Consider the following 27,673-nt stretch of genomic DNA (forward strand, 5'->3'; position numbering starts at 1 on the left):
TGGTGGAATAGTTGAAAATACATTGCCCTGACTTGTGGCAGGCCTTCTAATCCTTTCAGTGCCTGAGAACTTGTATGTAAAAAATATACTCTGCAATGCAATTTTCCAAATTAACATACAGACTGTTATACCTTTTATTTTCCACTCAAGTCTTTCCTTTCAATGCACCTATTAAATCTAACAACGTAGATCTTTAATATGTACTTTAATTGATTCTAAGTGATCTTGAAACAAATTAAGAATAATTCTGTATTTTATAATATATAAAACCTTTTGTTTTCAGCTCCTTGTAATATTAAAGCTTGCTTTTCTTCTTCAAGATCTGGCCTTTCTCGTGCTACCACAATTCCCAAAAGCTGATCCTGCATCCCTTCAGAAGTGATCATGAAGTTTAACAGTGTCACCTGTAAATGAAAGTACACAACAATTGCATCAATATTTCTGTTGAGAAAGCCTCTGCTTATATGCTTCAAATTCTAGTCTTAAAGTTGACTCTAATATCACAGAAGTATACATGAAGGAGCTTCCCTGATGGTTCAGCACTAAAGAATCCACCTGCAATGCAGGAGATGTGGGTTTAATTCCTGGGTTGGGAGGATCCCCTGGAGGAGGAAATGGCAATCCACTACAGTGTGCTTGCCTGAAAAATCCCACGGACAGAGGAGCCTGGTGAGCTACAGTCCATAGGGTTGCACAGAGTCAGACACGACTGAGTGACTGAGCACAGTATATATGAAAGGTAGAATTTGTGGAGACTGTGATTAAGGATATAGGCAAGCTGGATTGTTGAATTAAAAACCTGCAAAAGTTTCTCATGGTCATAAATGTAATATTCAGAGAGTTGTGTTTGGTGATCAGTTAATTCTTATTTCAAATTTGTCCAACTTCTGACAACCCATTAATCCTAAAGTCAGTCAGAGTCAGGCTGCAGGCCAACCTACATATTGGCTGGACCAGCTGATTTATGTTTTAAGGAGCCTAGTGGCGTCCAAAAGCAGAGGAGATAAGAGAAACAAACAGAGACATAAGAGAAAAAAGAACACAGTGATGACTTGTCATGAGTATATATTAGGTTTGCCAAAAAGTTCGTTTGGATTTTTCCTTAAGATGTTTCAGAAAAACCCAGGGGCTTCCCAGGTGGCTCATGGAAAAAGAATCGCCTGTCAAGCAGGAGACCAGGGTTCAATTCATGGGTCTGGAAGATCCTCTGAGGAAAGAAATGACAACCTACTCCAGTATTCTTGCCTGCGAAATCCCATGGATGAAGGAGTCTGGTAGGCTACAGTCCATGGGGTCACAAAAAGTTGGACACAACTTAGTGACTAAACAACAACAGCAACAGTATATAACATACTATTATATAATCATATCACAATATAGCACATTATATTGTGTCATGTTACATTACAATATGATACTCAGCCACTATTATGAACAAAGGAATACACAGTTCACCAGCATCCATCAAGATGCAGTCCGCTAAACCTGCTTAATCTCAGCAGTTAATGGCTCTTACGCACAGGTCTCTGCTGCCTGAGTCTTAAAGTTACCCATCTCCTGAGTCTTTCCCATACGTGGGAAAGTAATCATGCTTAGGTCTCTCTTTTTAAAAAGCAAAAAACAAACCATCCACACAATCTCTTTCAGCTCTTGAAGGATCTCTCTTTGTGCCTTCGTAACTATTAAATGTATAACTGAAAATGTTGTTTGTATATTCTCTTGTCTCTGCCTCACTTCATTTCTTAGGCCTCTACAATCTGCTCCCATTCCTGCCTCTACATACCCATCAATACTCACAGCAATGAATTATAGCAACTTTCTAGCTCTGGTCACCAATGGATCCATAAGCCAATAAACACCTGATCTTGGCTTATTTGACCTCCCTTGTTCCCCTGCTTTTTAAAGCATCTATTGTGCAGTCTTCTGCCCTCACGTCTTGAATTAAGGTCTGCACCTGTGTCCTGAGCATCACTTCCCACTTCTCCCTTTCACATGCCTTTCAATGTACCTACCTTGAACTGACTGTGAAATCTCAGACACACAGACTATAAACCATCTGCATATGCTTCAGCCCTGACTGCTGAGTTGTGTTTTCCCACCTTCCTTGTAAGAGAATTACTTCCTCTTTGGAGACAGAGTAATTCTGTTTTTGTGAGAAATTTCCTACCTGCAAGCAGGAAGTGTAAAACAGCTCCTTGATGTACCCCTGTGGGGGTGCCTCTCCACCCACAACCAGTCACCTTCTCCATGGTACTGTCTTCGATTAAACCTCTCCCCCAGCTTGCCCCATGGCAGGCCTTGGATGCCACTAAGTGTGATTACATAGGCACTTGTAATCATACATTTATATGGAATAATAAACAACAATCCTTTAAATTGAGCGATTAAAAATGATTAAATGTTGTCATGCAATTCTCTACTGCTTCAGAATTTAGTCATGAAAAAATTATCATTAACGTTTGTAAGAGATTTTCCCTGTTAGGCTGAGAAACCAAATGTACAGATTACATTCTTTTCAATCCCCAAACCAGTGTCACAGTGCTCAGAGAAATGTCTGTTTGACAACTTTTACCTCAGACACAAGGAGGTATTCATTCATATTCCACTAATGTTAGATCTTTTGACATCAAGATTTTGCAAATCTAGCCATTTTGCTAACAAATATTTAAAACCATACAAATATGGCTTCAAATTTCATTTTCATTTAGATTCAAATGAATTATAGCAGCACAGTATCATCCCCTGGGTACTTTTGAAAGCAAAAGGTACATAAAAGATCCTAAAAATAAGATCAAGAGGAAGTATTTTAATTTGTAAATGAAAGCAAGTAACTGCCTCACTATGTTTTCTAATCCCTCTTTAATCAATCCCAGCAATTAAAAATAATGAAGCAATAAGACACTCTAGGGATCTCAAGGATTTCAAGAATGAATCATAAAATAGTTCCCTATCCACAGTGGTTTATGACTTCAACTATAACTAGTTATTACTGTACATAAATTGTTATTTATGTTATCTGTGATCTTTTCATAAATTTTACTGAAAAGTAAAAAAAGATGTTCCATGTGTTTTACTAAAAATGCTTTTTGGTAATGCAGCATCAGGATTTTATTTTCTTTTATGAGTCATTCTTTTCCACTTAAATTTGAAAGTTAAATAATAATTCTAATAGTTAACAATCATAATAGTATTGCTAGGTCTTATTATAAGCATTTTACATAGATTATTTAGTCTTCATATCACTCTATGAGCTAGACATTTATTATTCCCATTTTATAGATGAGGAAACTGAGGCACAGAGAGGTTAAACAACATGGCCAAAGTCACACAACTGGTAGGTGACAGAGCCGAGATTTGAATCAAGGAAGTCTAACTCCAGAATCCATGCTCTTCACTACTAGCAGATATTGCCTCTCCTAGTAGTACTTAACAAAAATTTTAGGTGTTTAGATAACATATTTGTTTCAATAATTATAAACAGTGGCTAAGAATTTTCATATTTTAACATTGTGTTTTAAAAACTAAGCTCAAAAAAAAAAAAAAAACCACAAAAAACAAACAAAACTAAGCTCAAGGGTCACTCCACCTTCCCCCAGTCTTCCTGGCTTCCTTGAATGTCCAGTCTAAGTGTGTCCCCAACTCTGAATCCTTCTATGCCTTTCTAGTCATAAAAAATGTCACTTGACATATACATTATTTACAGTGTAAGCCTCTTGAGAGCTTTTTACCTTTCATGTATTTTCACTTTTGAGGGCATGAATTATTTCATCTTCGTGTTTTCTCTGGCTCTATAGAGATGCCTATGTTCATTTAAATATTTCTAATAATGAACAGTGTTTGAATTCTCTGGATAAATCTTGTCTCTATATATGTTTCTTTCAAAATCTGAATATTTCTTAACGTCCTCTCCTCTGAGCTTCTATAAATGAAAACTATCCTTCCCTCCCTCATTCATTCATTCTACAAAAATTTGTCAAACATCAAATGCCGACGAGGGCTAGGAACTGGGAATAATGAATGGAATAAGCTCCTGAAGCTTGGTTACAGTTCAACATCTCAAGTCATTTTAGTCACTGACTATAATTTTAACTTTACCTTTTAAAGGAATGTTTATTATTTTAAAAGAAAAAGTGATTAAAATCAGTTCCTTAAAATCAGATGGCAGCAAACTCATCCTGAGAAAGAATGAAGCTCTGTTCCTGAATCCTCATTCTAAGAATTAGCATATTATCATTTATGGCAAAGAAAGAATGTGCATGTGTGTCATCTATTTTTAACAGTGAAAATCTAAGAATAATATTGACTGCAGAAATTAAATTATCATGGTCTTTTTTCACTGCATACTGAAGGCTCCTTTGTTACTGACATGCACACACAAAAGCAACATTTGGAAATTATTATTTGGCATTTGGAAATGCCAAACAAGGACAAAATCCATTTTACTTAGAAAGACCTGTTTTCTTCATGGCTCAGGAGGAAAATACAGACTTGCAAAAGCTGGTAAAAAATTTATTTTAGATACTGGCCTTTACTGAAGTTTCAGGAAGATAATGAGGATTTCTTAGCTTGGTAGTAATATAAAAGCGGAAGTCTGGTGAATATTCAATGGTAGAGTCCCCAAGTCGTATGCATGTACTTCCACCCTGCTTAAAGGTCTGTTTTAGTAGAAGAGGTTCCAGGATCGGATCCAGTTCTTCTCCCACATTTTCTAGCAACACTGGAATAAAATCAGAAAAAGATTTCATGTTATTTTAAATAGTGACTATAAATTTCCAACTCTCAAAATTCTTCAGCCTTCTAAATTGCTGCTGTTTCTGGTTGCCCATAAAACTATTTTTGTCTTCTGAGTATAAAGAAGTGCGCCATACCATCATTAAAAAGTCCACAAATAACAAATGCTGGAGAGAGTGGGGAGAAAAGGGAACTCTCCTTTGTTGTTGGTGGGAAAGTAAATTTGTGCAGCTACTCTGGCAAACAGTATGCAGGTTCCTCAAGCAATTAAAAATAGAGTTGCCATATGATCCTGCAATCCCAATTGAATTTGAAAAGATATAGCCACCTCAATGTTCATTGCAGCTCTTCTATCTTTAAATCTGTTTTATTCAATATCACTATGAGAGTTGGACTGTGCAGAAGGCTGAGCACCGAAGAAGTGATGCTTTTGAACTGTGGTGTTGGAGAAGACTCTTGAGAGTCGCTTGGACTGCAAGGAGATCCAACCAGTCCATTCTGAAGGAGATCAGCCTTGGGATTTCTTTGGAAGGAATGATGCTAAAGCTGAAGCTCCAGTACTTTGGCCACCTCATGCGAAGAGTTGACTCATTGGAAAAGACTCTGATGCTGGGAGGGATTGGGGGCAGGAGGAGAAGGGGATGACCGAGGATGAGATGGCTGGATGGCATCACAGACTCGATGGACGTGTCTGAGTGAACTCCGGGAGATGGTGATGGACAGGGAGGCCTGGCGAGCTGCGATTCACAGGGTCGCAAGGAGTCAGACATGACTGAGCGACTGAACTGAACTGAACTGATACTCACAAACACTAGGCATCATGTTGGCCTTTTCTCATCATCCTCACAACTTTGAAAAGCATCACATATTATCAACCTAGTTTTATAGATGAGGAAACTGAAGCAAGTGACTCTAATAGTTTTCATCTAGTGAACGACAAAAGGAGGAACTTGAACCAAGCAATCCGTCTCCTTGCACAGCGCTCTTAACCACTATGTGATACTACAAGCATTAAGAGCTACGTTCATGACTTCTATAATTTGATAGGTAAAAAATGCTATCAAAATGTGTATTTTGGGCTTGATGCTTTAGGTGCTCTTTGCCTAACTATACTTTTTTTCTAGAAACTGTATGCTAAGATATTTGCCTATTTTTCTGTCGTGGGGCATGTTTTCATCATTAGGTTTAGCTGCAAGTGATTAAAAAACCCCAAGTAATAGTGACACAAGCAAGAAGGAATTTATCTCTCATGTAAAGAGGAGCCTGAGGTAATCTGTCCAGGACTGAAAGGACAGTGTGTTTAAACTGTCAGAGATCCAAGTTCCTGCTATCTTGCTGCTTCACCATTTTTGGCATATGGCTTTATCTTGTGGGCCAAATTAGTCTTTCAAAGAAAATGCACATTGCAGCCATCAGAAGAAAAAAAAGAAACAGAAAAGAAAAAAGTATCGCTTAAGGGTATTTTCTGGGATTCACAAATGGCACTTCTACTTACATTCACAGAAGTTAGGAAATTTATTCCTTTACTTTGAATGGAATGTGCCCAGGTAAGCACAGGAGATGCTAATAGTAAGGAGGCAAGAATGATTACTAGGGAACAGCGGGCACCAAGTGTCACAATGTGCTAGCTTTTAAAACTTTATTTGTATTTTTTAATATTGTTTGTAGCAAACATCACCCCCAGTTCTCTGCTTGGTTTTAAATCTGTTTATATTTCTTTTTAAAATTCAACTTTTTCCTGTAGAAATTTTCAAACTTTTTTCAGAGGTAAAAAGGATGGTATATTCTTGCCAATTTCACCCAGTCTTGTTTCATCTATTCCTTATCTCACCCTGGATTATTTACAAACAAATTCCAGTCATCATAAAACTTCATCTGCAAATATTTGAGTAGGTATCTCTGAAAGTTAAAGACTCTTATTTAAAAATTAATATATTTAAAAATTTTTTCATCAAATATCAAGTCAGCGGATATGTTTACCCATTGTTTTAAAATACTTCGATTAGTGTTGGACTGCTAAATTGGGATACAAGTAAATTCCATAAATGGTGATTGATATTCTCTAAGTTTTTTTATATATAATGTTTCTTGGCTTAAATTATAAATTTGTAGAGTCAAATGTATTATTTTTTTACCTTAAAAATTTTTTTCCATTGTATATTTTCTTAGAAACTTCTTTTCCAAAGGCAATTATTATTCCCTCATGTTTTAGCATTTAGGTCTTCTCTTTTTGTCTTTCATATTTAACTCTTTAGTTCAGCTGAAGCACATTTTGGTACAAGAATGATTTGATCAGTGAAAAAACAATGCCTTACTCAAGTCTTTTGTTGTTTTGTATGTGTGTGAAATTTTGTTATTTCTTTACTCTGCATTGTTAATGTCATCCTAGGTTTTTGTTTCATATGTGCTGTATGCTAAGTCACTTGATTGTGACCCCATGGACTGTAGCCCGTCAGGCTCCTCTGTCCATGGGGATTCTCCAGGCAAGAATACTGGAATGGACAGCCGTTTCCTTCTCCTGGGGATCGTCCCGACTCGGGTCAAACTCAAGTCTACAGAACTGCAGGCGGATTCTTTACCACTGAGCCACTGTAATTGGCATCGTTTTTGTGTGTGTGTATGTGTGTGTGTGTGTGTGTGTTTTAATGAATTATCTACAATATAGTATTCCCTGCTGGCTCAGATGGTAAAGAATCTGCCTGCAATGTGGGAGACCTGGATCCAATCCTGGGTCAGGATAGAGCCCCTGAAGGAGGAAATGGCAACCCACTCTAGTACTCTTGCCTGGAGAATCCCATGGACAGAAGAGCCTGGCGAGCTATAGTCCATGGGGTTGCAAAGAGATGGACATGACTGAGCTACTAACACTACACTACTATCTACATTATCCTATGTGAGACTTCAAATTAGTAGGAAAAAATTTGCATACTGTGTTCAGCTGTGCAGCATATTGCATTCAAAGTTGATTAATCAATTACTGGGCACTTACTGACTACCCTCAAAGAGCTGGTGTTGAGAAACAGTTACATACAAAACACTAAGGTCCATTGTAGAAATCTGCAAATGTTTTAATCTTGGCACTTGATTGAACAGCTTGAGAGAGATGTCATAGAAAGAGGTGTTTGAACTGCATATTAAATTTGAAGGAATTCACCAAAATGATGGAAGAGTACAGACGAAAGCTAAGGGATGTGAAACTATGTCATTTGTTCCATGTACTGCCAGCTGCCATGTATTCCCATCTAACCCTCATCCCATGCATAATCTCTGTATCTCTCTTTATACAAATACGCTCAAAGACAGCAGAGGCCAAGTCTATATTTTCATGCTGTGTTTTCAATGGTACATGCCAGCTGCAAAATAAATATTTGTAAGATGAATGAATGAACAAAAAAATGAGGAAATGAAAGAAACACTGAACCAGAAGTAGCTTTGCCCAAGGAAGGCTCAAATAATGATGAGTTTTGCCCTAAATGCAATTTTTTTTTTCACAGAGTTAATGCAAAGCCATTAAAAGCTCCTCTAAAACTGATTTCTTTTTTAAAAAATTAAAAAGGTATTCTTTAATTTTCCAGCTTTATTGAAGTGTGAACTGGTTAACATCAGAATATTAACATGAATAACATTCTACACACACCTTGACCACTGGTGTAGCTAATACAGATGTACCTTTATTTTCTAGAACATTGGCTTTCAAACTTTTTCTGTAAGCAGCAGGATACTTTTTTCAAAGAGGATTCTATCTCAAAGCTCAATATAAACAACAAAAAAGGGAGGTCTGCAGAGGCAGGTGGGTGAAGGCAAAACCTCTGCCTTCTCTACCCAGGCCACCTGGCAGGGATCCGCAGTCACTTTCCTGGAATAGGTCAAAACTTAAAGAGAACTTCTTAAATGGAAGAATCCTTAGTTGCTAATGTTTTAAAATTGTAATAGTAACTGATTCTTTTCCCTGAAGGCTAAATAAAAAACCAGTTATAAAATCTGCCATCTGTTTCTCTTTCTATAATAGATTTAAAACTTTTCATTTCTCCCTGATGATTAATGGTGGAAGGCATTGTGAATAATCATTATCCATTTTTAAAGTATTCCATTCCAAAAAGTAGGTTAAAGCAACTGTGAGTGACACAGAAAGCACTGGACAAAGGCAGAAGATCTGGGGACTAGTTTTAACACTTCCCTTACCTGAAGACACAGTCTTAGTTAAACTATATAACTAACATCCTCTGTCACCTTACTTACCTTGTTAATAAAATGTAGTGGTTATTAGAATTACGAGGTGGCAAGAATACACAGAAGAACTGTACAAAAAAGATCTTCACAACCAAGATAATCACGATGGTATGATCACTCACCTAGAGCCAGACATCCTGGAATGTGAAGTCAAGTGGGCCTTAGAAAGCATCACTACAAACAAAGCTAGTGGAGGTGATGGCATTCCAGTTGAGCTATTTCAAATCCTGAAAGATGATGCTGTGAAAGTGCTGCCCTCAATATGCCAGCAAATTTGGAAAACTCAGCAGTGGCCATAGGACTGGAAAAGGTCAGTTTTCATTCCAATCCCAAAGAAAGGCAATGCCAAGCAATGCTCAAACTACCGCACAATTGCACTCATCTCACATGTTAGTAAAGTAATGCTCTAAATTCTCCAAGCCAGGCTTCAGCAGTACGTGAACTGTGAAATTCCAGATGTTCAAGCTGGTTTTAGAAAAGGCAGAGGAACCAGAGATCAAAGTGCCAACATCTGCTGGATCATGGAAAAAGCAAGAGAGTTCCAGAAAAACATCTACTTCTGCTTTATTGACTATGCCAAAGCCTTTGACTGTGTGGATCACAATAAACTGGGGAAAATCCTGAAAGAGATGGGAATACCAGACCACCTGAAACTGCCTCTTGAGAAACCTATATGCAGGTCAGGAAGCAACAGTTACAACTGGACATGGAACAACAGACTGGTTCCAAATAGGAAAAGGAGTACGTCAAGGCTGTATACTGTCACCCTGCTTATTTAACTTATATGCAGAGTACATCATGAGAAACGCTGGACTGGAAGAAACACAAGCTGGAATCAAGATTGCCAGGAGAAATATCAATAACCTCAGACACGCAGATGACACCACCCTTATGGCAGAAAGTGAAGAGGAACTAAAAAGCCTCTTGATGAAAGTGAAAGTGGAGAGTGAAAAAGTTGGCTTAAAGCTCAACATTCAAAAAACGAAGATCATGGCATCTGGTCCCATCACTTCATGGCAAATAGATGGGGAAACAGTGGAAACAGTGGCTGACTTTATTTTTCTGGGCTCCAAAATCACTGCAGATGGTGACTGCAGCCATAAAATTAAAAGACGCTTACTCCTTGGAAGAAAATTTATGACCAATCTAGATAGCACATTCAAAAGCAGAGACATTACTTTGCCAACAAAGATCTGTCTAGTCAAGGCTATGGTTTTTCCAGCGGTCATGTATGGATGTGAGAGTTGGACTGGGAAGAAAGCTGAGCACTAAAGAATTGATGCTTTTGAACTGTGGTGTTGGAGAAGACTCTTAAGAGTCCCTTGGACTGCAAGGAGATCCAACCAGTCCATTGTGAAGGAGATCAGCCCTGGGTGTTCTTTGGAAGGAATGATGCTAAAGCTGAAACTCCAGTACTTTGGCCACCTCATGTGACGAGTTGACTCATTGGAAAAGACCCTGATGCTGGGAGGGATTAGGGGCAGGAGGAGAAGGGGACGACAGAGGATGAGATGGCTGGATGTCATCACTGACTCGACGTATGTGAGTTTGAGTGAACTCTGGGAGATGGTGATGGACAGGGAGGCCTGGCGTGTTGCAATTCATGGGGTCGCAAAGAGTCGGACACGACTAAGCAACTGAACTGACTGATTAGAATTACTATTAGATTTCAGACTTTTGTGGTCACAACTCCAAGTAAGAAATACATTTTAAATCTTGATCTACTATACACATGTGCATATAAAACTTTTACAGTTTCATGAAATAATGCTTACTTTACTCTGTGCTATATAGCTTAATATGTTTTACTCCACTGCATTTCATTTACAAATGCTGGTCATGACCCACTAAGTTGGTTCTCTCTGCTACAGTTGTGACCCATAGTTTAAAAAACACTGCACAGATTGTCTGTATGGCCTTTCTCATTATACAAACTATATTATATGTAACTATGTATGATTCTAATGTAATTAAGAGGTAATATATGAAAAAGTTGGCTTGAAACACAACATTCAAAAAACTAAGATCATGGCATCTGGTCCCATCACTTCATGATAAATAGATGGGGAAACTGTGACAAAATTCATTTTCTTGTGCTCCAAAATTAGTGCAACTGGTGACTGTATCCACGAGATTAAAAGACGCTTGATCCTTGGAAGAAAAGCTATGACAAAAAATGCTTTCCTATTAGAAAGCAGAGATGTTACTTTGCCAACAAAGGTCCATCTAGTCAAAATTATGGTGTTTCCAGTAGTCATGTATGGATGTGAGAGATGGACCGTAAAGAAGGCTGAGCACCAAAGAATTGATGCTTTTGAACCGTGGTACTGGAGAAGACTCTTGAGAGTCCCTTGGACTGCAAGGAGATCCAACCAGTCCATCCTAAAGGAAATCAGTCCTGAATATTCATTGGAAGGACTGATGCTGAAGCTGAAGCTCCACTTCAATACTCTGGCCACCTGATGCAAAGAACTGACTCACTGGAAAAGACCCTGATGCTGGGAAACGTTGAAGGCAGGAGGAGAAGGAGACAACAGAGGATGAGATGGTTGGATGGTATCATGGACTCAATGGATGTGAGTTTGAGCAAGCTTCAGAAGTTGGTGAAGAACAGGGAAGCCTGGCATGCTGCAGTTCATGGGCTCGCATAGAGTTGGACATGACTAAGCACTGAAATGAACTAAACTGATAGATAAACCACACAGTAAATCCCAAACAAAAAACTAATAAAAGTTGATTTTATCAGACACTGTCATAAGTACCCAAATTACAGTAACTCATTTCTTCCTTGCACAAAATATAAATGGGGAAATTGAGTCTCAGAAAGGTGACTGAACCAAGTACTAAGTAAAAGAGGCAGGTACTCTGATTCCAGAGCCAGGGCACAGTGGTCCTAACAAGGGTTAGTGAAGTATGTTCAATTTCTACTTTGATAACAGATATATTGTCTGATCCTGCCCATGAAACAAGCAAAATATCTGATACAGAGATCAGGTTGCCTCTTTTTTGGTAACTCTATATCATTATACTATAAGAACACCAGTCAGATGAATGAAATACTACTTGTGTAAGTGTTCGTGTGTCCATATATATAAACACAACATTTCATAGGTAGACTAAGATTTTTTCACCTCATTCTTATCCAAACCAAGCCTAAAACTGCAATTAATATATTAATATGCAAAAATAAACTGTCAGTAAGTCTGTTTGGTATATCTGTTTTTATTCTTTCCATGTGTCACTGGTTCTATTAGCAACTGGGATTTGCTTAACTTGTCCTGGGGCTAAACATGTTGTCCTTTCCTAATGCTGACAGTTTACTTGGTCAGGTACATAGTCAAAATTTGATAGACAGTATGGATTCAAAATGTGGCTAATAACCCCAATGTACTCAAATCATAAGTACTTTGGTTTATGTACACAGGTGTGGCCTGTGTATAGAACTTCATTGAAAAATTCTTGGCATGTTTTTAATTTCTCCAGTATAAATGGCAAGTCCGACACATAAAATGTATACCTACATCTCTGCCACTTTTGTAGGATAAGTATAAGTAGAGAGAAGAATAAAGAAATATTTAGATTAATATGTTAAAATATTTTTGGCATATCAAGTGGCCGTTTTCATTGCAGAAGTAGAGCTATCATGAGAACTAAGGAAGGGCAAACAACATACAAAAATTACAACAGCTAAATTAGCTATACTAGAAATCAGCTAATTTAAATTAGAAGACACATCTCAAATGAATCTTGGGACAAGGAAAGCATCCTAACCTGTTAGAGTTATAACCTCTAAAGTTCTCACTTGATTCATTATCAGTAAATAATGAAAGATATTAACAAAGTAATCATTTAAGATGAGCCTGACTCAAATACCTTTAAAAAAACCCTATGTCATTTGGGGTTTAACTGTGCCCTTTCCAGATATTTCTGTAATGCATGCTTATTGTTCAACTACATACCAGGGGTACCAAACTGGATGCAGTTTTCCAAAGTTCTGACATAGTCAGGGTCACTTAATTTAATAAGGTGAAGACTATTGGTTTTTTCCATGTTCTTGATCCATTTATTAGCCTGACCTTGAGGATCTATCATCAGAGGCCACCTTCTTGCATTCCTGAAAGGGAAGGGAAGACAACGCTGGTCAAGTCACAATTCATCTCTATTTAAAGATGCATGTATCACTTTCTTACAGTTTATACTTTATAGTGTTATTTTATTTTGTAACTTGTTTTGAGAAACTGTAGTTCTTGAAGCAGAGACATTTAAATTGAACAGGCTACTAGAATGACAACTATAAAAGCCATCTGGCAAACTTAACACAAGTTCTTTTACTCTTTTTGGAAAATTACAATTTCTTAAATGTTAAAGGATATTTTTGAAAATGTTTGCTGTTCTTGCTACTTAAATCACAATCATAACCGTCAAGAGTACCAGAAATCAGGAAACTCCAATTCTTCACTAGGCCCTGCTGTTTATCACTCTTGTGACCTTGGGCAAGCCACTTCATTTCTGCATCTTCAGTCTGCTATCATTTGTACAAGAGGGAAAGAGAAAAGATGGAGACATCATATCTCTTTGAAATTTAGACCATTAAAGATATAATGGTCTAAAAAAATAAAGATGTGAAGCAAAGTTTTGTATCATCTAACCTTCATAATGACAATCAACCCTTAAGTGTTAACACAATTTTTGACCCAGTAACTTCAAGCACTTGTAAACTTAATGTCACATTTGTATTGGGTTGATCAAAAATTCATTTGAGTTTTTCATAAGATCTTATGAAAAAACCCAAGTGATTTTTTTTTTTTTTTTTTGCCAAGCCAATAGTTCATTACATACTTGCCCAGAGAGTGTGAGCTTCTTATGGACAAAAATATACTCTATGAAAGTCAGGGTTTGCCCCATGAGAGAGCTCATACTTATTGCTTTATTCTCACTCATATCTCCTTTTTCAGGATAAGAACAAGAGCAGTGAACCACCACAAGGCACCCAGTTTACAGTTCAGGGTGTTGTTGGGTCACAAAGAGTTAACCAGTTTCAGCCATCTGGACATAGTATCCAACCACATAGCTTTCTACTTTCTGTGAAATGTAAACAGCATTAAGATTACCATTCTTTTTCTTTTTCTTAGAAGTTTCAATAAACACAAGTTGTCACTTTGGCCAGTTTCCCTAAAGATACTCTTTAGGGAAGAGTACTCTTTCATAAATGAGCACAGCAAATGCATGCAGAGCATTGGAAGAGCAGGAGGAGGAAATAAAAGGTGACTGGGACAAAAGAAAAAAAAGCTGGGGGTGAATCAGGATAATATATTCATTTCCATCTCATTATAACACAAACTTAGAATTTCATTGGATAATTTGTCCCAAATGGAAGTAACCACACTTCTCCAATATTAGCATTATATAATGTATTAATCAGCTTGGGCAGCCATAACAAACTACCACAGACTGTCTTAACAGAAATTTATTTTCTACCATCTCTGGAGGCTGGAAGTTCAAGATCAAGGTGCTGGGAGAGGTCTCTGTCCTTGGTTTGCAGAAAACACAGACCTCTTGCTGTGTCCTCAGGTGGCCTTTGCTCTGCAGGTATGTCCATTGTATCTCTCCTTCTTCTTAGGAGGACACCATTCTCACTGGAAAAAGGTTCTATACTTATGACCTTATTTAACCTTAACCATCACCTTGAAGGCCCTATCTCCAGATATAATAACATAGTGGATTATATCTTCAACATATGATTTCGTAGTGGGTGAGGGGACAGAACTCATGTTATAATATTAATTCTATTGAGGAAGAAATGAGACCAAAAGAATAGTGCAATATCTTAGATGCAACAAACTAACAAAAAGGGGATCCTATCCATAAGAAACTAAACGAAGTGAGAGGGAAATTAGAAACAAAACATATCTAAGATTTCATTCTGTCATACACTTTAGAAATACATTTAAGGTTGGAGGATTATGTGAGCATTAGACAGCATTTATACTTCCCTAAAGAAACTAAAATGACTCACTCTTCCTTCGGTTACTTGCACATTTTTTTTAGGTACAATGCCATGTTCATGATGTTTCTTTGTCCAAAATGTACCTCGTCCCACCCTCTCATGTTCACATTTCATGGGAAACTCAAATGCTGTCAGTCCATAAAGCCTGTCTTGATATCTTTTCTCATGGAACTTCTTTAGCCATTCATCCATATTACATTTATGTACTTTTGTATAATGATAATATTTTATTATAGTAATTGTCTAATTTATTAGCTGCATCACTCCACTAAATTATATATCCCGAGGGAGGAACCATGCTGACTCTTCTTTATCCTCTTTTCCTAAATCAAATAAAGTTTGCATATGATAATCCACTAAAGTAGCAACAGCAAAAAAAAAAAAAATCTGACAAAGACCATATAAATTAACACATTCTTAAAATGGACAGTTTATAAGAGATTACACCTGAATGAAGAATACTGGTCCAAAGAACACCATCTCAAAATCAGCAGAAAGGACTTCTGGTGTTGACCAAACTTGGCGAAGTTCATTAGAGCCTATATCTGTCACTGAGTGCACTGAAGGCAGTGGGATAAAATACAAAAATCAACAATTTGCAGATTCTAAAAAGTAAGTAATAAGAAGTGAATGGAAGAAAAGTTAAAGCTTGAGGAATGACCAATAAGGGAGTGGCGACTTTCTTGCACATGTGTGCGTGCCTGTGTGTGTTTTCTCTCTCTTCCGGTTTTGATCTGAGAATAGGCCTAATGCAGGGAACTGTGCAGCAGCACAGGTAGCAGAAACTCAAAACAGAAGACTGAAAAGAATCACGTGTGAGCCAGAGAGCACTGAGAGGATCTCTCTGTTCTCTCTCCCCTACCCGCAGGCCAGCCCTGCCACATCACAGCATTACCACAGCGGAGCGGTGGTGACAAAGTCACCTAAAACACTGAGTGAAAATCTCTCTCTCGGGATAGAAGAGCTGGAAAAAGGGACCTCTGTTGTGCATAGAGTCTGAGGGGTGTCATAACCTGTTCAGGCTGCTATAAGAGGATTCAATCCAAAATTACTCAATATACAAAGAACCAGAATGTGACTAATTCTCAAAGAAACAGATGCTAGAATTATCAGGAAAAAACCCTTTAAAGCAGTTATTATAACAACACTGCATTTGGTAAAGGTGAGTACTTTTAAAAACAAATGGAAAGAGATATTCTAGCAGATAAATAGAAAGTATGACAAGAATCAAATGAAAATTTTAGAACTGAAAAGGATAATATCTGAAATAAAAATTTCACTGTAAGAACTCAATAGTAGACAATCAGTGAACTTGATGACCTATGAATAAAAATTATCCAATTTGAATAATAAAAAGGATAGCAAAAATGAAATAGAGTCTCAAAGACTTGTGAGAAAATATTTAAAAATTTAACATTCGTGTCATTTGGGCCAGAAAGAAGAAAGACATTGGTGTGGAAAACATATTTGAAAAAACTGTTGAAACTTTCCTAAATTCAGTGAAACACATAAATTTACAGCTTCACAAAACTCAATTCTGAAAAGGAGAAACTAAAAAACCAAAAACCCCCCACCCACACCCAGCTTCATTATAATCAAACTGCTGAGAACCAAAGATTTGAAAAAAAAAATATTTTTAAAGCATCGGAGAGTAATGCTATATTACATTTAGATGACAATTATTCAAAAGACTGCAGATTTTATATCAGAATTCATGGAACCAGAACACAGTAGAACATATTTAAAGTGTTGAAAGAAAAGAACTGTCAACCCAGCATTTCATGTCCACTGAAAATATCTTTTAAGAATAAAGGCAAAATGAAGATGTTCTCAAAATTATGGGCCAGCAGATCTGCTCTAAACAGATGCTAATGCTAAAGTTCTTCACCCTTAGGGGAAATGATGCTACAGTGAATTTTAGAAATAAAGGAGGAGCAAAAATGGTAAATAGAACAGGCTATTTCCCCCTCTTAAGTTCTTTCAAATGTATATGAATACTGAGGCAAAACACTGAGTGTGGGTGGAGGGGCAGAGTTTCAACGCTTGTAATACATATGACTACAACAGCATAATCAGGGGAGGGTGGAGGGGACTTGTACAGTTACAAGGCTTCTATGTTTTAACTGAATTGGTAAAACATCTCTAGATAGATTGTGAAAATTTGTACTGAAAAATAATGCAAAGTATTATAGTTAAAAATTGAAAAATTAAAATGGGATACTAAAAACGGTGGATCATTCAAATATTCTAAAATAACAAGAAATGGGGAAGAGGGCAACAAAAATAAGATGAAAAACAGAAAAATAATAATCTGTTACATATAATTTCATGATATCAACCACACCATGGTTGGATGACATCATCAACTCAATGGACATGAGTTTGAGAAAACTCTGAGAGATAGTGAAGGACAGGGAAGCCTGGCGGGCTGCAGTCCATGGGGTCACAAACAGTCAGACACGACTTAGTGACTGAACAACATGATGATATATGAAGTCTGCATGGAAGGAAGGAATTTAGATACATAGCAGTGGTGCATTTCAAAGGATTTTGCTATTTTCCTCTTTACACACATATACATACATACACAAAATTAGATTAAAACATACAAACAAAGGTGGGTGTTCTTTTCAGTAATTATTGCTGCTGAAATAAACCTAATTTATACGACTCCCGTAGAAATGAAAACTTAAAGACATTTTTTAGAAGCAGAGTTATATTAGATATAGGTCTGACCTACTCACCAAGTTGCTAAATAATCTCAATACTTTTCCTGTGAAACATTCAGATATTATCCAGTTACATTCAATGTTATCACTAGTCCTTGAAATTCTGATTAGCCAAGGACCTTCAAGTGTCAGCAGCTCAAAAAGTTAAGTATGTTCTAACTTGTCCAAATTTTATATATTCTTCCAGTTTCCTAAATTATCGATTCCTCCCTCAGCTGGGATAGTATGTGAAAAGTACCTAACACAAAATCAGGTCTTTGGTAAGTGCCCTGTATTAGATATTATTATCAAGTAAGTATCTCTGGGGAAGGAAGAAGACACTGACAAGGAAGACTTATCTGATACTTCAAAATGATCAAGCATGCGTGCTCACTCCCCCAGTTGTGTCCGAATCTTTGTAACCCTTTTTGGGCTGTAGCCTGCCAGGCTCTTCTGTCCAAGAAATTTTCCAGGCAAGAATACTGGAGCCTATTGTCATTTCCTACTATAGGAAATCTTCCCAGTCAGGGATAAAAACCTGTATCTCCCACACTGGTAGATGGATTCTTTACCATTGAGCCACCTGGGAGGCCCTCAAAATGATCACATTAACCTATTTCCTGAAACCTCTCAGTAAAAGATTACCAAAATCATTGACAAAAAAAACCAAGAATGAAAAATGTTACTATTTCCTTCTTAGTAAGGTTTCTACCATTACTTCTTCCTAATAATACAACACTTTTACAAATATAGCAAACACATAGGGGTTTATGGTTCATTAAAGCTTCTTCTACTTCCTTAAGTGGGAGTTCATCTTGAAAAATAATCACTGAAAGATTTGGAATCTTAAAAGCGGAAATATTCATCAACAGTTCCAGTATTATTGAAATATGACTGGACCTAAAAGAAAGGGTATTTATTTGCTAGAAACTAACAAGTATATTACTCTCCACTGAATACATAACAGTTATAGGAATAGGTTTAGATGTCCTACTAGGTAGAACAAAGGTATATAAATCGCAAATCAAAATAATAAATGTATAACTACTACTATATGGGACATGATCCATTATTTTCCCAACTGTTTGGGAAGAGCAAAGGTTTTTTCTGAGAGGAAAACAGCAGCAGCAACAACAAGAACAACAACTGGACTATTATTTAGGCTGAAGATAATTGGTCTAGCTGGACAAGGTAAAAGGTAGACTTTATTTTTCTACTGAAATTTTTAAAATAAAATTTTATTATCATTGTTACTTGCACAATATTACATTTTGACTTCTGCAGCATGCTCACCACCAAAGGATTAGTTTCCATTCATTACCAAACCTTTGATTCCCTTGACCTATCTCACCTTCCCCTCACACTCCTTCCTCTCTGGTAACCACTTTGCTCTCTGTATCCATGTGTTTGCTTGTTTTGTTTATTATTTATCTACTTACTTATTTAATATTTCACACAGGAGTGAAAACATACAGTATTTGTCTTTTTCCATCTGACTTATTTCACTTAGCATAATACCCTCAAGGTCCATCCATGTTGTTACAAGTGGCAAGATTTCATCTTTTTCGTGGCTGAGTAGTATTTCCAAGGAAAGTTTAGTCCTTTTACAATAGTCCAGTAAATAAATGCTATAAAAATCCATATGTCAGCATCATTTGCTGAACAGTTCAGAAATTTGTTCACTATAATTTTAATTTGTAGAATAATTTTCATAAATATTACTCATAAAAACTTAATAATAACTGGTTTTTACCCATAGTGGCTAATTCTATTTTAAAAATTTACATGCCTCAACCATTTTTACTTTAATAATGTCATATCAAGTATTTTTTCAGTAGTAAACTAACAACTAATCAAAACACGTAACACAAAACTGAATGTTTCCTACTGATGGTTTACTTGTGCTATTCCTAACATGCTAAAACCTCCAAGAAGACTGGACCAGTGATAGAAGACCCTTCATAATGTGACCTTGAAAATAACACAATTAATAATTGTCCTCACAGTAGGGCAGAGTAAAGTCCTTGGCTTCTGAAAGGCAAGACCCCAAGGAAAGGCAAGGTTGGATGAGCCTCCAGTATCCTCCCAACCTCATCTCCGTGGGTTTTATCTACTAACCAGGAGATTCTAGGAATAGCACCACTTTTTGAAAAGCCCCAATCAGTCCAGGACCCAGAAATACCACATAAGGTGGTCCCACACCCAGCAGGGACCAAGACATCATCACCACAAACTTACCCCTGGATGTTTCATTAACCTACAATAACAAAACCCTGTGTTCTATGAGAATAAAAATTTGGGACTTCACTTACTTATGGCAGGGTTTTGCGCTATTTGCTAAAAATTGATTAAAAATTAAGCAAAAGTCATCTGAGGTTTTTAGTTTAATTACTACTATCTCCAAAATCCCATGGACAGAGGAGCCTGGTAGGCTGCAGTCCATGGGGTCGCTAAGAGTCGGACACGACTGAACGACTTCACTTTCACTTTTCACTTTCATGCATTGGAGAAGGAAATGGCAACCCACTCCAGTGTTCTTGCCTGGAGAATCCCAGGGACAGGGGAGCCTGGTGGGCTGCTGTCTATGGGGTTGCACAGAGTCGGACACGACTGAAGGGACTTAGCAGCAGCAGCAGCCAATACTCAACTGCTCCAACATTAATTGGAGAAGGATGTGCTCATCCATATTTAATTTAACTAATTTGTTAAGCAATTTTTTCAATACTATTAAAGTTTACTAGCTGCATTAAAAAAAAGGTATACAGATAAATAAATCTATTGACTGACAGAGAACATTTGTGAGAAAAAAATTTCCTTACATTATGATAATCCCGTTATCAATAGAAAATGAGTCAGAAGGTAATCCAGCAATATTCCAGGCTCGAATTGTCACTGCTTCTCCCAGGATATTCATAAGGGAATAATCTTCAGAGCAAGGGATATCTCTTCTTTTGCACAAATTTGTCCACTCCTTGATTTGGTTCTTTGAGACATACACAGAGAGATATAAAAATGAGGCTGTTTCATAAAATCCTCAAGTATACTTTGAGCCAACAAATCATGGTTGAAACTACCTTAAAGTTGATTTGTGTTCATCATATTTTGAAGTAAAATTGTAATTCAGAAGCTCCACTATGTATTCAAATGAAAATTATATCTACTGTTAAGGTAAATTTTAGATAGATTACTTACTAATGAATTCAGAACTTCATATATGGAAAAAATAATTGCCAATTATGATTCTAAAGCTTCATTTGACAAAGTAGATGGAGGTTACCATGTTTTTCTATGTATCTTCTTTAAGTCATGAAAATCAGTATTACTATAACACTGTAGTATGAAAGTAAATCCAATTTGAACCAGTAGGGGACACAGAAAACATCTGTATCAGAGTCTCACTTATTCTGGGGATGGGACTATAGCAGGGCTCTTAGGCAAAATAAGAATCAGGGCACACACTGGAGTTCTGGATACCCCACCTAGGGCACAGTGCGCTAGGATGCTCGGGAATACAAAATGGTGCATGACGCTTAGGTTCATACTCAGAAAATCAGAAATCAAGGTCCAATATGAGGTTACAGATCAAAGGGTTCAGAAACAGTGAAAAACATGACTGGAGAGAAAATAGGTTAGGAAGGGGCATATATATGTGGTATTGATACCAGTCCATGGGCAAATGAGGATGCTGTGTGTGCCAAGTGTGTGCCTAGCCGAGAGGGCATGGTGGGCACTACCATCTCCCTCAGGTTCCTGCTGAGTAGACTGGACCAATATTCCTTTGGCACGTGAAAAAGCTGTGATGGTTTGGGGACAATTGATGCCTTTCATGACCTTGATTACCCGGTTATTCCCTAGAATGGCCCACAACTGCATCTGTATCATGTTCTCTCGAGTCAATTCAGATCATGCACCTTTGTCAGGAATATTGATGAAATGGTACCGTGATGTTCTCACTGCAGCCCATCCATGGCACAGAATTTCACACTGTTCATTTATAGACGATACTTTTATTTTGATTAAAGTGTTTCCTGTCCGGCTTTTGTGTCATAATTATATGATCTTAGGTATGATTACAGCTTTCTTGGATGGTGGGACACAACATAAAGTCACTCATTAGATGAGAGGCAGAACTCCATTACTCAAAGTTCCAAATAAGAGAACCGCCCCCCCAACAGGAGACTGCACCTGACACAGGGTAATAGTGAGCTTGAATTGTAGGGGGCAGTTTACCAATGTCAAGCAGAGTGGGGTGGAGTTGGCTAGGTTTCCTGGGCTTCCTGAGGACTGGTCTCTTGAGTAGTTCCACAGGCACTGGGAAGAAGGGACTACGTATCTGGGGGGGTCTCTGGAAGTTGTGAAAGTGAAGTCACTCAGTCGTGTCCGACTATTTGTGAATCTCCAGGCCAGAATACTAGAGGGGGTAGCCTTTCCCTTCTCCAGAGGATCTTCCCAACCCAGGACTCGAACCCAGGTCTCCCACATTGCAGGTGGATTCTTTACCAGCTGAGCCACAAGGGAAGCCCTCTGGAGTTGGGTATGTGCCTATTGTAACCCAGGTTATCATAGCCTGATAAGGGAAATGGTTGAGGTGAGGGCTTAGCAAACTGCTCATAAAAGGGAATTCAGAGTTGTTAATCATGATTCAACACTGAGTTAAGACAGCACAGTCATGAATACTTAAGTATCATCTGAGTTTTTTATTTCCAATGAAGTGATGGGACCAGATGCCATGATCTTTGTTTTCTGAATGTTGAGCTTTAAGCCAACTTTTTCACTCTCCTCTTTCACTTTCATCAAGAGGCTTTTTAGTTTCTCTTCACTTTCTGCCATAAGGGTGGTGTCATCTGCATATCTGAGGTTATTGATATTTCTCCAGGGAATCTTGATTCCAGCTTGTGTTTCTTCCAGCCCAGAGTTTCTCATGATGTACCCTGCATATAAGTTAAATAAGCAGGGTGACAATATACAGCCTTGATGTACTCCTTTTCTTATTTGGAACCAGTCTGTTGTTCCATGTCCAGTTCTAACTGTTGCTTCCTGACCTGCATACAGGTTTCTCAAGAGGCAGGTCAGGTGGTCTGGTATTCCCATCTCTTTCAGAATTTTCCCCAGTTGATTGTGATCCACATGGTCAAAGGCTTTGGCATAGTCAATAAAGCAGAAATAGATGTTTTTCTGGAACTCTCTTGCTTTTTCCATGATCCAGCGGATGTTGGCAATTTGATCTCTGGTTCCTCTGCCTTTTCTTGGCTTGATTTGGTTGTTGGTATTAGGAATAGATGGCCATTAGAGTGGAGGGGCAGGTAGCATTTCCAGTTTGCTCCCTAGTACACAGTTCCTATGGGCATGTTTTGATTTTTTTTGTTGGTCTGAAGATTTGGGGGGAGGTTTGGAGGTTTTCCAAGATATAGCTTGATGCTGGTGTAGGCTTCATAGCCAATGATACAGGAAAGACTAGGGAAAATGAAAGCAATAGCTGCTGTGGAATGCTCTCTCTAGTTGACAGGTATAGTGTATCATCACAGATGAACTCTGGTTAGAAATTTAAGTGGCTCAATTCAACATCTGTAAGAATTTAGCAACAGAGAATAAGTTAGATTAACATGAGGGCCTCTGAACAAGCACCTAAAAATACAAGCCAAGAACCCTGGCTAATAATCAGGTGGCAAAATAGATGGTGGAAATGGAAAACTGACCATTCAGGGTGACATCTTGTTTGGAAGAAAAGCTATCACAAACCTAGACAGCGTATTAAAAAGCAGACATTACTTTCCTGACAAAGGTCCATATAGTCAAAGCTATGGCTTTTCCAATAGTCATGTGTGGATGTGAGAGTCGGACCATAAAGAAGGCTGAACACCAAAGAATTGATGCTTTTGATCCGTGGTGTTGGGGAAGACTCTTGAGAGTCTCTTGTACAGCAAGAAGATCAAACCAGTCAATCCTAAAGGAAATCAACCCTGAATATTCATTGGAAGGACTGATGCTGAAGCTGAAGTTCCAATATTTTGGCCACCTAATGTGAAGAGCCAACTCCTTAGAAAAGCCTCTGATGCTGGGAAAGATTGAAGGCAAAAGGAGAAGGGGACAACAGAGGACAAGATGGTTGAATGGCATCACCGACTCAATGGACATGAGTTTGAGCAAGCTGCAGGAGATGGTGAAGGACAGGAAGCTGGCGTGCTGCAGTCCATGGGGTCACAAAGAGTCAGACGTGACTGAGCGACTGTACAACAATTTGGTGAAAGCATGTACCACCACCAGAGCAGTTTTGACTTTGATTATCGGTAGGGAAAAGATCTCTTTAAAATTTAAATTAATTCAACTCCAGGGCCTGTATGTCCTTACAGCAATGTAGAATTTTGTCTTTGAGACTGGCATGGGCATTACAATTAAATATGTGGCCCCGGTTATGTCAGGAGAATTGGAATTTTCTACGTATTATCATGAGGAGTACTAGAAAATCTAAAAGGGTGGATGAATAATTGACAACTACTCAGGCTCAAGACTGGACAGAGGGGCTGTAGCTACTTACTATGGGCTCTTGGTATTCAGAACCTTTGATGTTAGAGTAAAAAAAAAAAAAGATTGTTTTAAAGCCTTTTGCCTAACTTGAGTTTCCTAGTAGCAGACTCTGACATGAAGATTTATGTGAAGTGATTTATTAAGGAAGAGCTATTAAGAGAGGCAGTATAAGGACAGGGAAGAAGCCAATAAAAGGTGGTGGATTGGCCAAAGTTCTGCACAGGTAGTTTCAGCTTGATCCTATAGTGGGTGTAAGCTATTCCTTGGATTTGTGTCAACCAGAAGGAAGGGAGACAGACCTTCAGGCTCTCACATCTGTCTTTCATTAAGGCCTGCCTCAAAGGGAAGTAAATTCCCAGGCAATTTTAGCTCTCTAAGCACTGGGAAAAGTGGGTTCTAAGAACCCAAGGGAAGTCAGCCAAAATAAGCCACAGGCACTGGTTGTTTGATCTGAAAGCACAGGAAGCCAGGTGGGGATCTGGGTAGGAGAAGTGAAGTTGCTACTATCACCCTTGTGTTTAGAATCAAATGGGAAACTTTTGATGGGACATGAATTGCCAGCTGCCCTGACCCAGGAGAAAGAGATAAATGATTACAGAGTAGGATATGGAGAATAAATTCAAAGGAAGAAACAGTGACATTAGAGACTAGATAAGTAAAAGCCTAGGTTGCTACAGTAAAACAAGGAAGAGATGAAATTGCCTTCAAGTCTTCTTAGATGGGATGGGATGATGTGTCTACTCGAATCAGAGGTGGGGACAGTGGATGTGAGTTCATGGAAGGAGCTACGAACTTAGATCTTGTGTCTAGCTGAAGTGTTGCTTTGCTTGTCAGTAAATTTAAAGGTCTCAGTTCTGGTCTCAATGCTCTTTGGAAGCATTTGTGTGGGTGGTCTAACTGGCAGCCCTCATTCTAGTGGAACCAGGTGACTAGGGAGTGAGCACAAGATGCTGTGTTTTGGAAGGAGTCATTGGAGAGGGCTGGATTTGGAGGGGTGCCCCAGGATTCTGACTTTCAGCATGGCACTGGAGCCAGTGCAGACACCCAGGGTATGGTGGGGACTAACAGGGAAGTGTAGGAGGCTCTGCAGCTACTTTTTCCATTAGTCCAAGTTGGTGTAGAAGAGTAGAAAGAGGGCTCAATGAGGATTCAGATAACGACAAGTCTCATTTCTGCTCTGTCATTAGCCAGCTGTGTGGTTATGAGCAGTTTCCTTAATCTTTATAAGCCTCAGGGTCTGAAACTGTTGAGCAAACAAGTCTAAGACAAGGTAATAGTGCCATATTAAATGTTAATTATCTGGACTACAAGATGTCAGTGCTATCAGTTCAGTTCAGTCGCTCAGTTCAGTTCAGTTCAGTTGCTCAGTCATGTCCGACTCTTTGCGACCCCATGAATCACAGCACGCCAGGCCTCCCTGTCCATCACCATCTCCCAGAGTTCACTCAGACTCATGTCCATCGAGTCTGTGATGCCATCCAGCCATCTCATTCTCTGTTGTCCCCTTCTCCTCCTGTCCCCAATCCCTCCCAGCATCAGTCTTTTCCAATGAGTCAACTCTTCGCATGAGGTGGCCAAAGTACTGGAGTTTCAGCTTTAGCATCATTCCTTCCAAAGAAATCCCAGGGTTGATCTCCTTCAGAATGGACTGGTTGGATCTCCTTGCAGTCCCAGAGACTCTCAAGAGTCTTCTCCAACACCACAGTTCAAAATCATCAATTCTTCAGCACTCAGCCTTCTTCACAGTCCAACTCTCACATCCATGCATGACCACTGGAAAAACCATAGCCTTGACTAGACAGACCTTACTCGGCAAAATAATGTCTCTGCTTTTGAATATACTATCTAGATTGGTCATAAATTTTCTTCCAAGGAGTAAGCAGCTTTTAATTTCATGGCTGCAATCACCATCTGTGATTTTTGAGCCCCCAAAATAAAGTCTGACACTGTTTCCACTGCTTCCCAGTCTATTTCCCATGAAGTGATGGGACCGGATGCCATGATCTTAGTTTTCTGAATGTTGAGCTTTAAGCCAACTTTTTCACTTTCCTCTTTCACTTTCATCAAGAGGCTTTTTAGTTCCTCTTCACTTTCTGCCATAAGGGTGGTGTCATCTGCATATCTGAGGTTATTGATATTTCTCCCGGCAATCTTGATTCCAGCTTGTGTTTCTTCCAGTCCAGCGTTTCTCATGATGTACTCTGCATATAAGTTAAATAAGCAGGGTGACAATATACAGCCTTGACATACTCCTTTTCCTATTTGGAACCAGTCTGTTGTTCCATGTCCAGTTCTAACTGTTGCTTCCTGACCTGCATACAGATTTCTCAAGAGGCAGGTCAGGTGGTCTGGTATTCCCATCTCTTTCAGAATTTTCCCCAGTTGATTGTGATCCACACAGTCAAAGGCTTTGGCACAGTCAATAAAGCAGAAATAGATGTTTTTCTGGAATTCTCTTGCTTTTTCCATGATCCAGCAGATGTTGGCAATTTGATCTCTGGTTCCTCTGCCTTGTCTAAAACCAGCTTGAACATCAGGAAGTTCACGGTTCACGTATTGCTGAAGCCTGGCTTGGAGAATTTTGAGCATTACTTTACTAACATGTGAGATGAGTGCAATTGTGCAGTAGTTTGAGCATTCTTTGGCATTGCCTTTCTTTGGGATTGGAATGAAAAGTGACCTTTTCCAGTCCTGTGGCCATTGCTGAGTTTTCCAAATTTGCTGGCATATTGAGGGCAGCACTTTCACAGCATCATCTTTCAGGATTTGAAATAGCTCAACTGGAATGCCATCACCTCCACTAGCTTTGTTTGTAGTGATGCTTTCTAAGGCCCACTTGACTGTACTTTCCAAGATGTCGGGCTCTAGATTAGTAACCACATCATCATGATTATCTGGGTCATGAAGATCCTTTTTGTACAGTTCTTCTGTGTATTCTTGCCACCTCTTCTTAATATCTTCTGCTTCTGTTAGGTCCATACCATTTCTGTCGCTCAGTCATATCCAACTCTTTGCGACCCCATTGACTGCAGCACACCAGGCCTCCCTGTCCATCACCAACTCCCAGAACCTACTGAAACTCCTGTCCATCGCGTCGATGATGCCATCCAACCATCTCATCCTCTGTTGTCCCCTTCTCCTCCGGTCCTCAGTCTTTCCCAGCATCAGGGTCTTTTCCAGCGAACTGGTTCTTCTCATCAGGTGGCCAAAGTATTGAAGTTTCAGCTTCAGCATCAGTCCCTCCAATGAACACCCAGGACTGATCTTTTTTAGGATGGACTGGTTGGATCTCCTTGCAGTCCAAGGGTCTCTCGAGAGTCTTCTCCAACACCACAGTTCGACAGCATCAGTTCTTCAGTGCTCAGCTTTCTTTATGGTCTAACTCTCACATCCATACATGACTACTGGAAAAACCATAGCTTTGACTAGATGAACCTTTGTTGGTAAAGTAATGTCTCTGCTTTTTAATATC

General features: G+C 38.6%; 1 protein-coding gene across 1 annotated transcript in view; it reads right to left on the minus strand.

Moving 5' to 3' along the window:
• The window catches only part of DNAH7 (dynein axonemal heavy chain 7), a 256,795-nt gene that overhangs the window by 54,467 nt on the left and 174,655 nt on the right, over positions 1 to 27,673 (minus strand). The window contains exons 47-50 of the mRNA XM_069574477.1: positions 20,496 to 20,659; positions 12,921 to 13,075; positions 4,527 to 4,717; positions 271 to 404 (exon numbers count right to left, since the gene is read on the minus strand). Of these exons, the coding sequence (XP_069430578.1) occupies positions 271 to 404; positions 4,527 to 4,717; positions 12,921 to 13,075; positions 20,496 to 20,659 (644 nt within the window). The remainder of the gene's footprint in view (positions 1 to 270; positions 405 to 4,526; positions 4,718 to 12,920; positions 13,076 to 20,495; positions 20,660 to 27,673) is intronic.

Source organism: Ovis canadensis, chromosome 2 (genome assembly GCF_042477335.2).
Source record: "Ovis canadensis isolate MfBH-ARS-UI-01 breed Bighorn chromosome 2, ARS-UI_OviCan_v2, whole genome shotgun sequence".
NCBI lineage: Eukaryota > Metazoa > Chordata > Mammalia > Artiodactyla > Bovidae > Ovis > Ovis canadensis.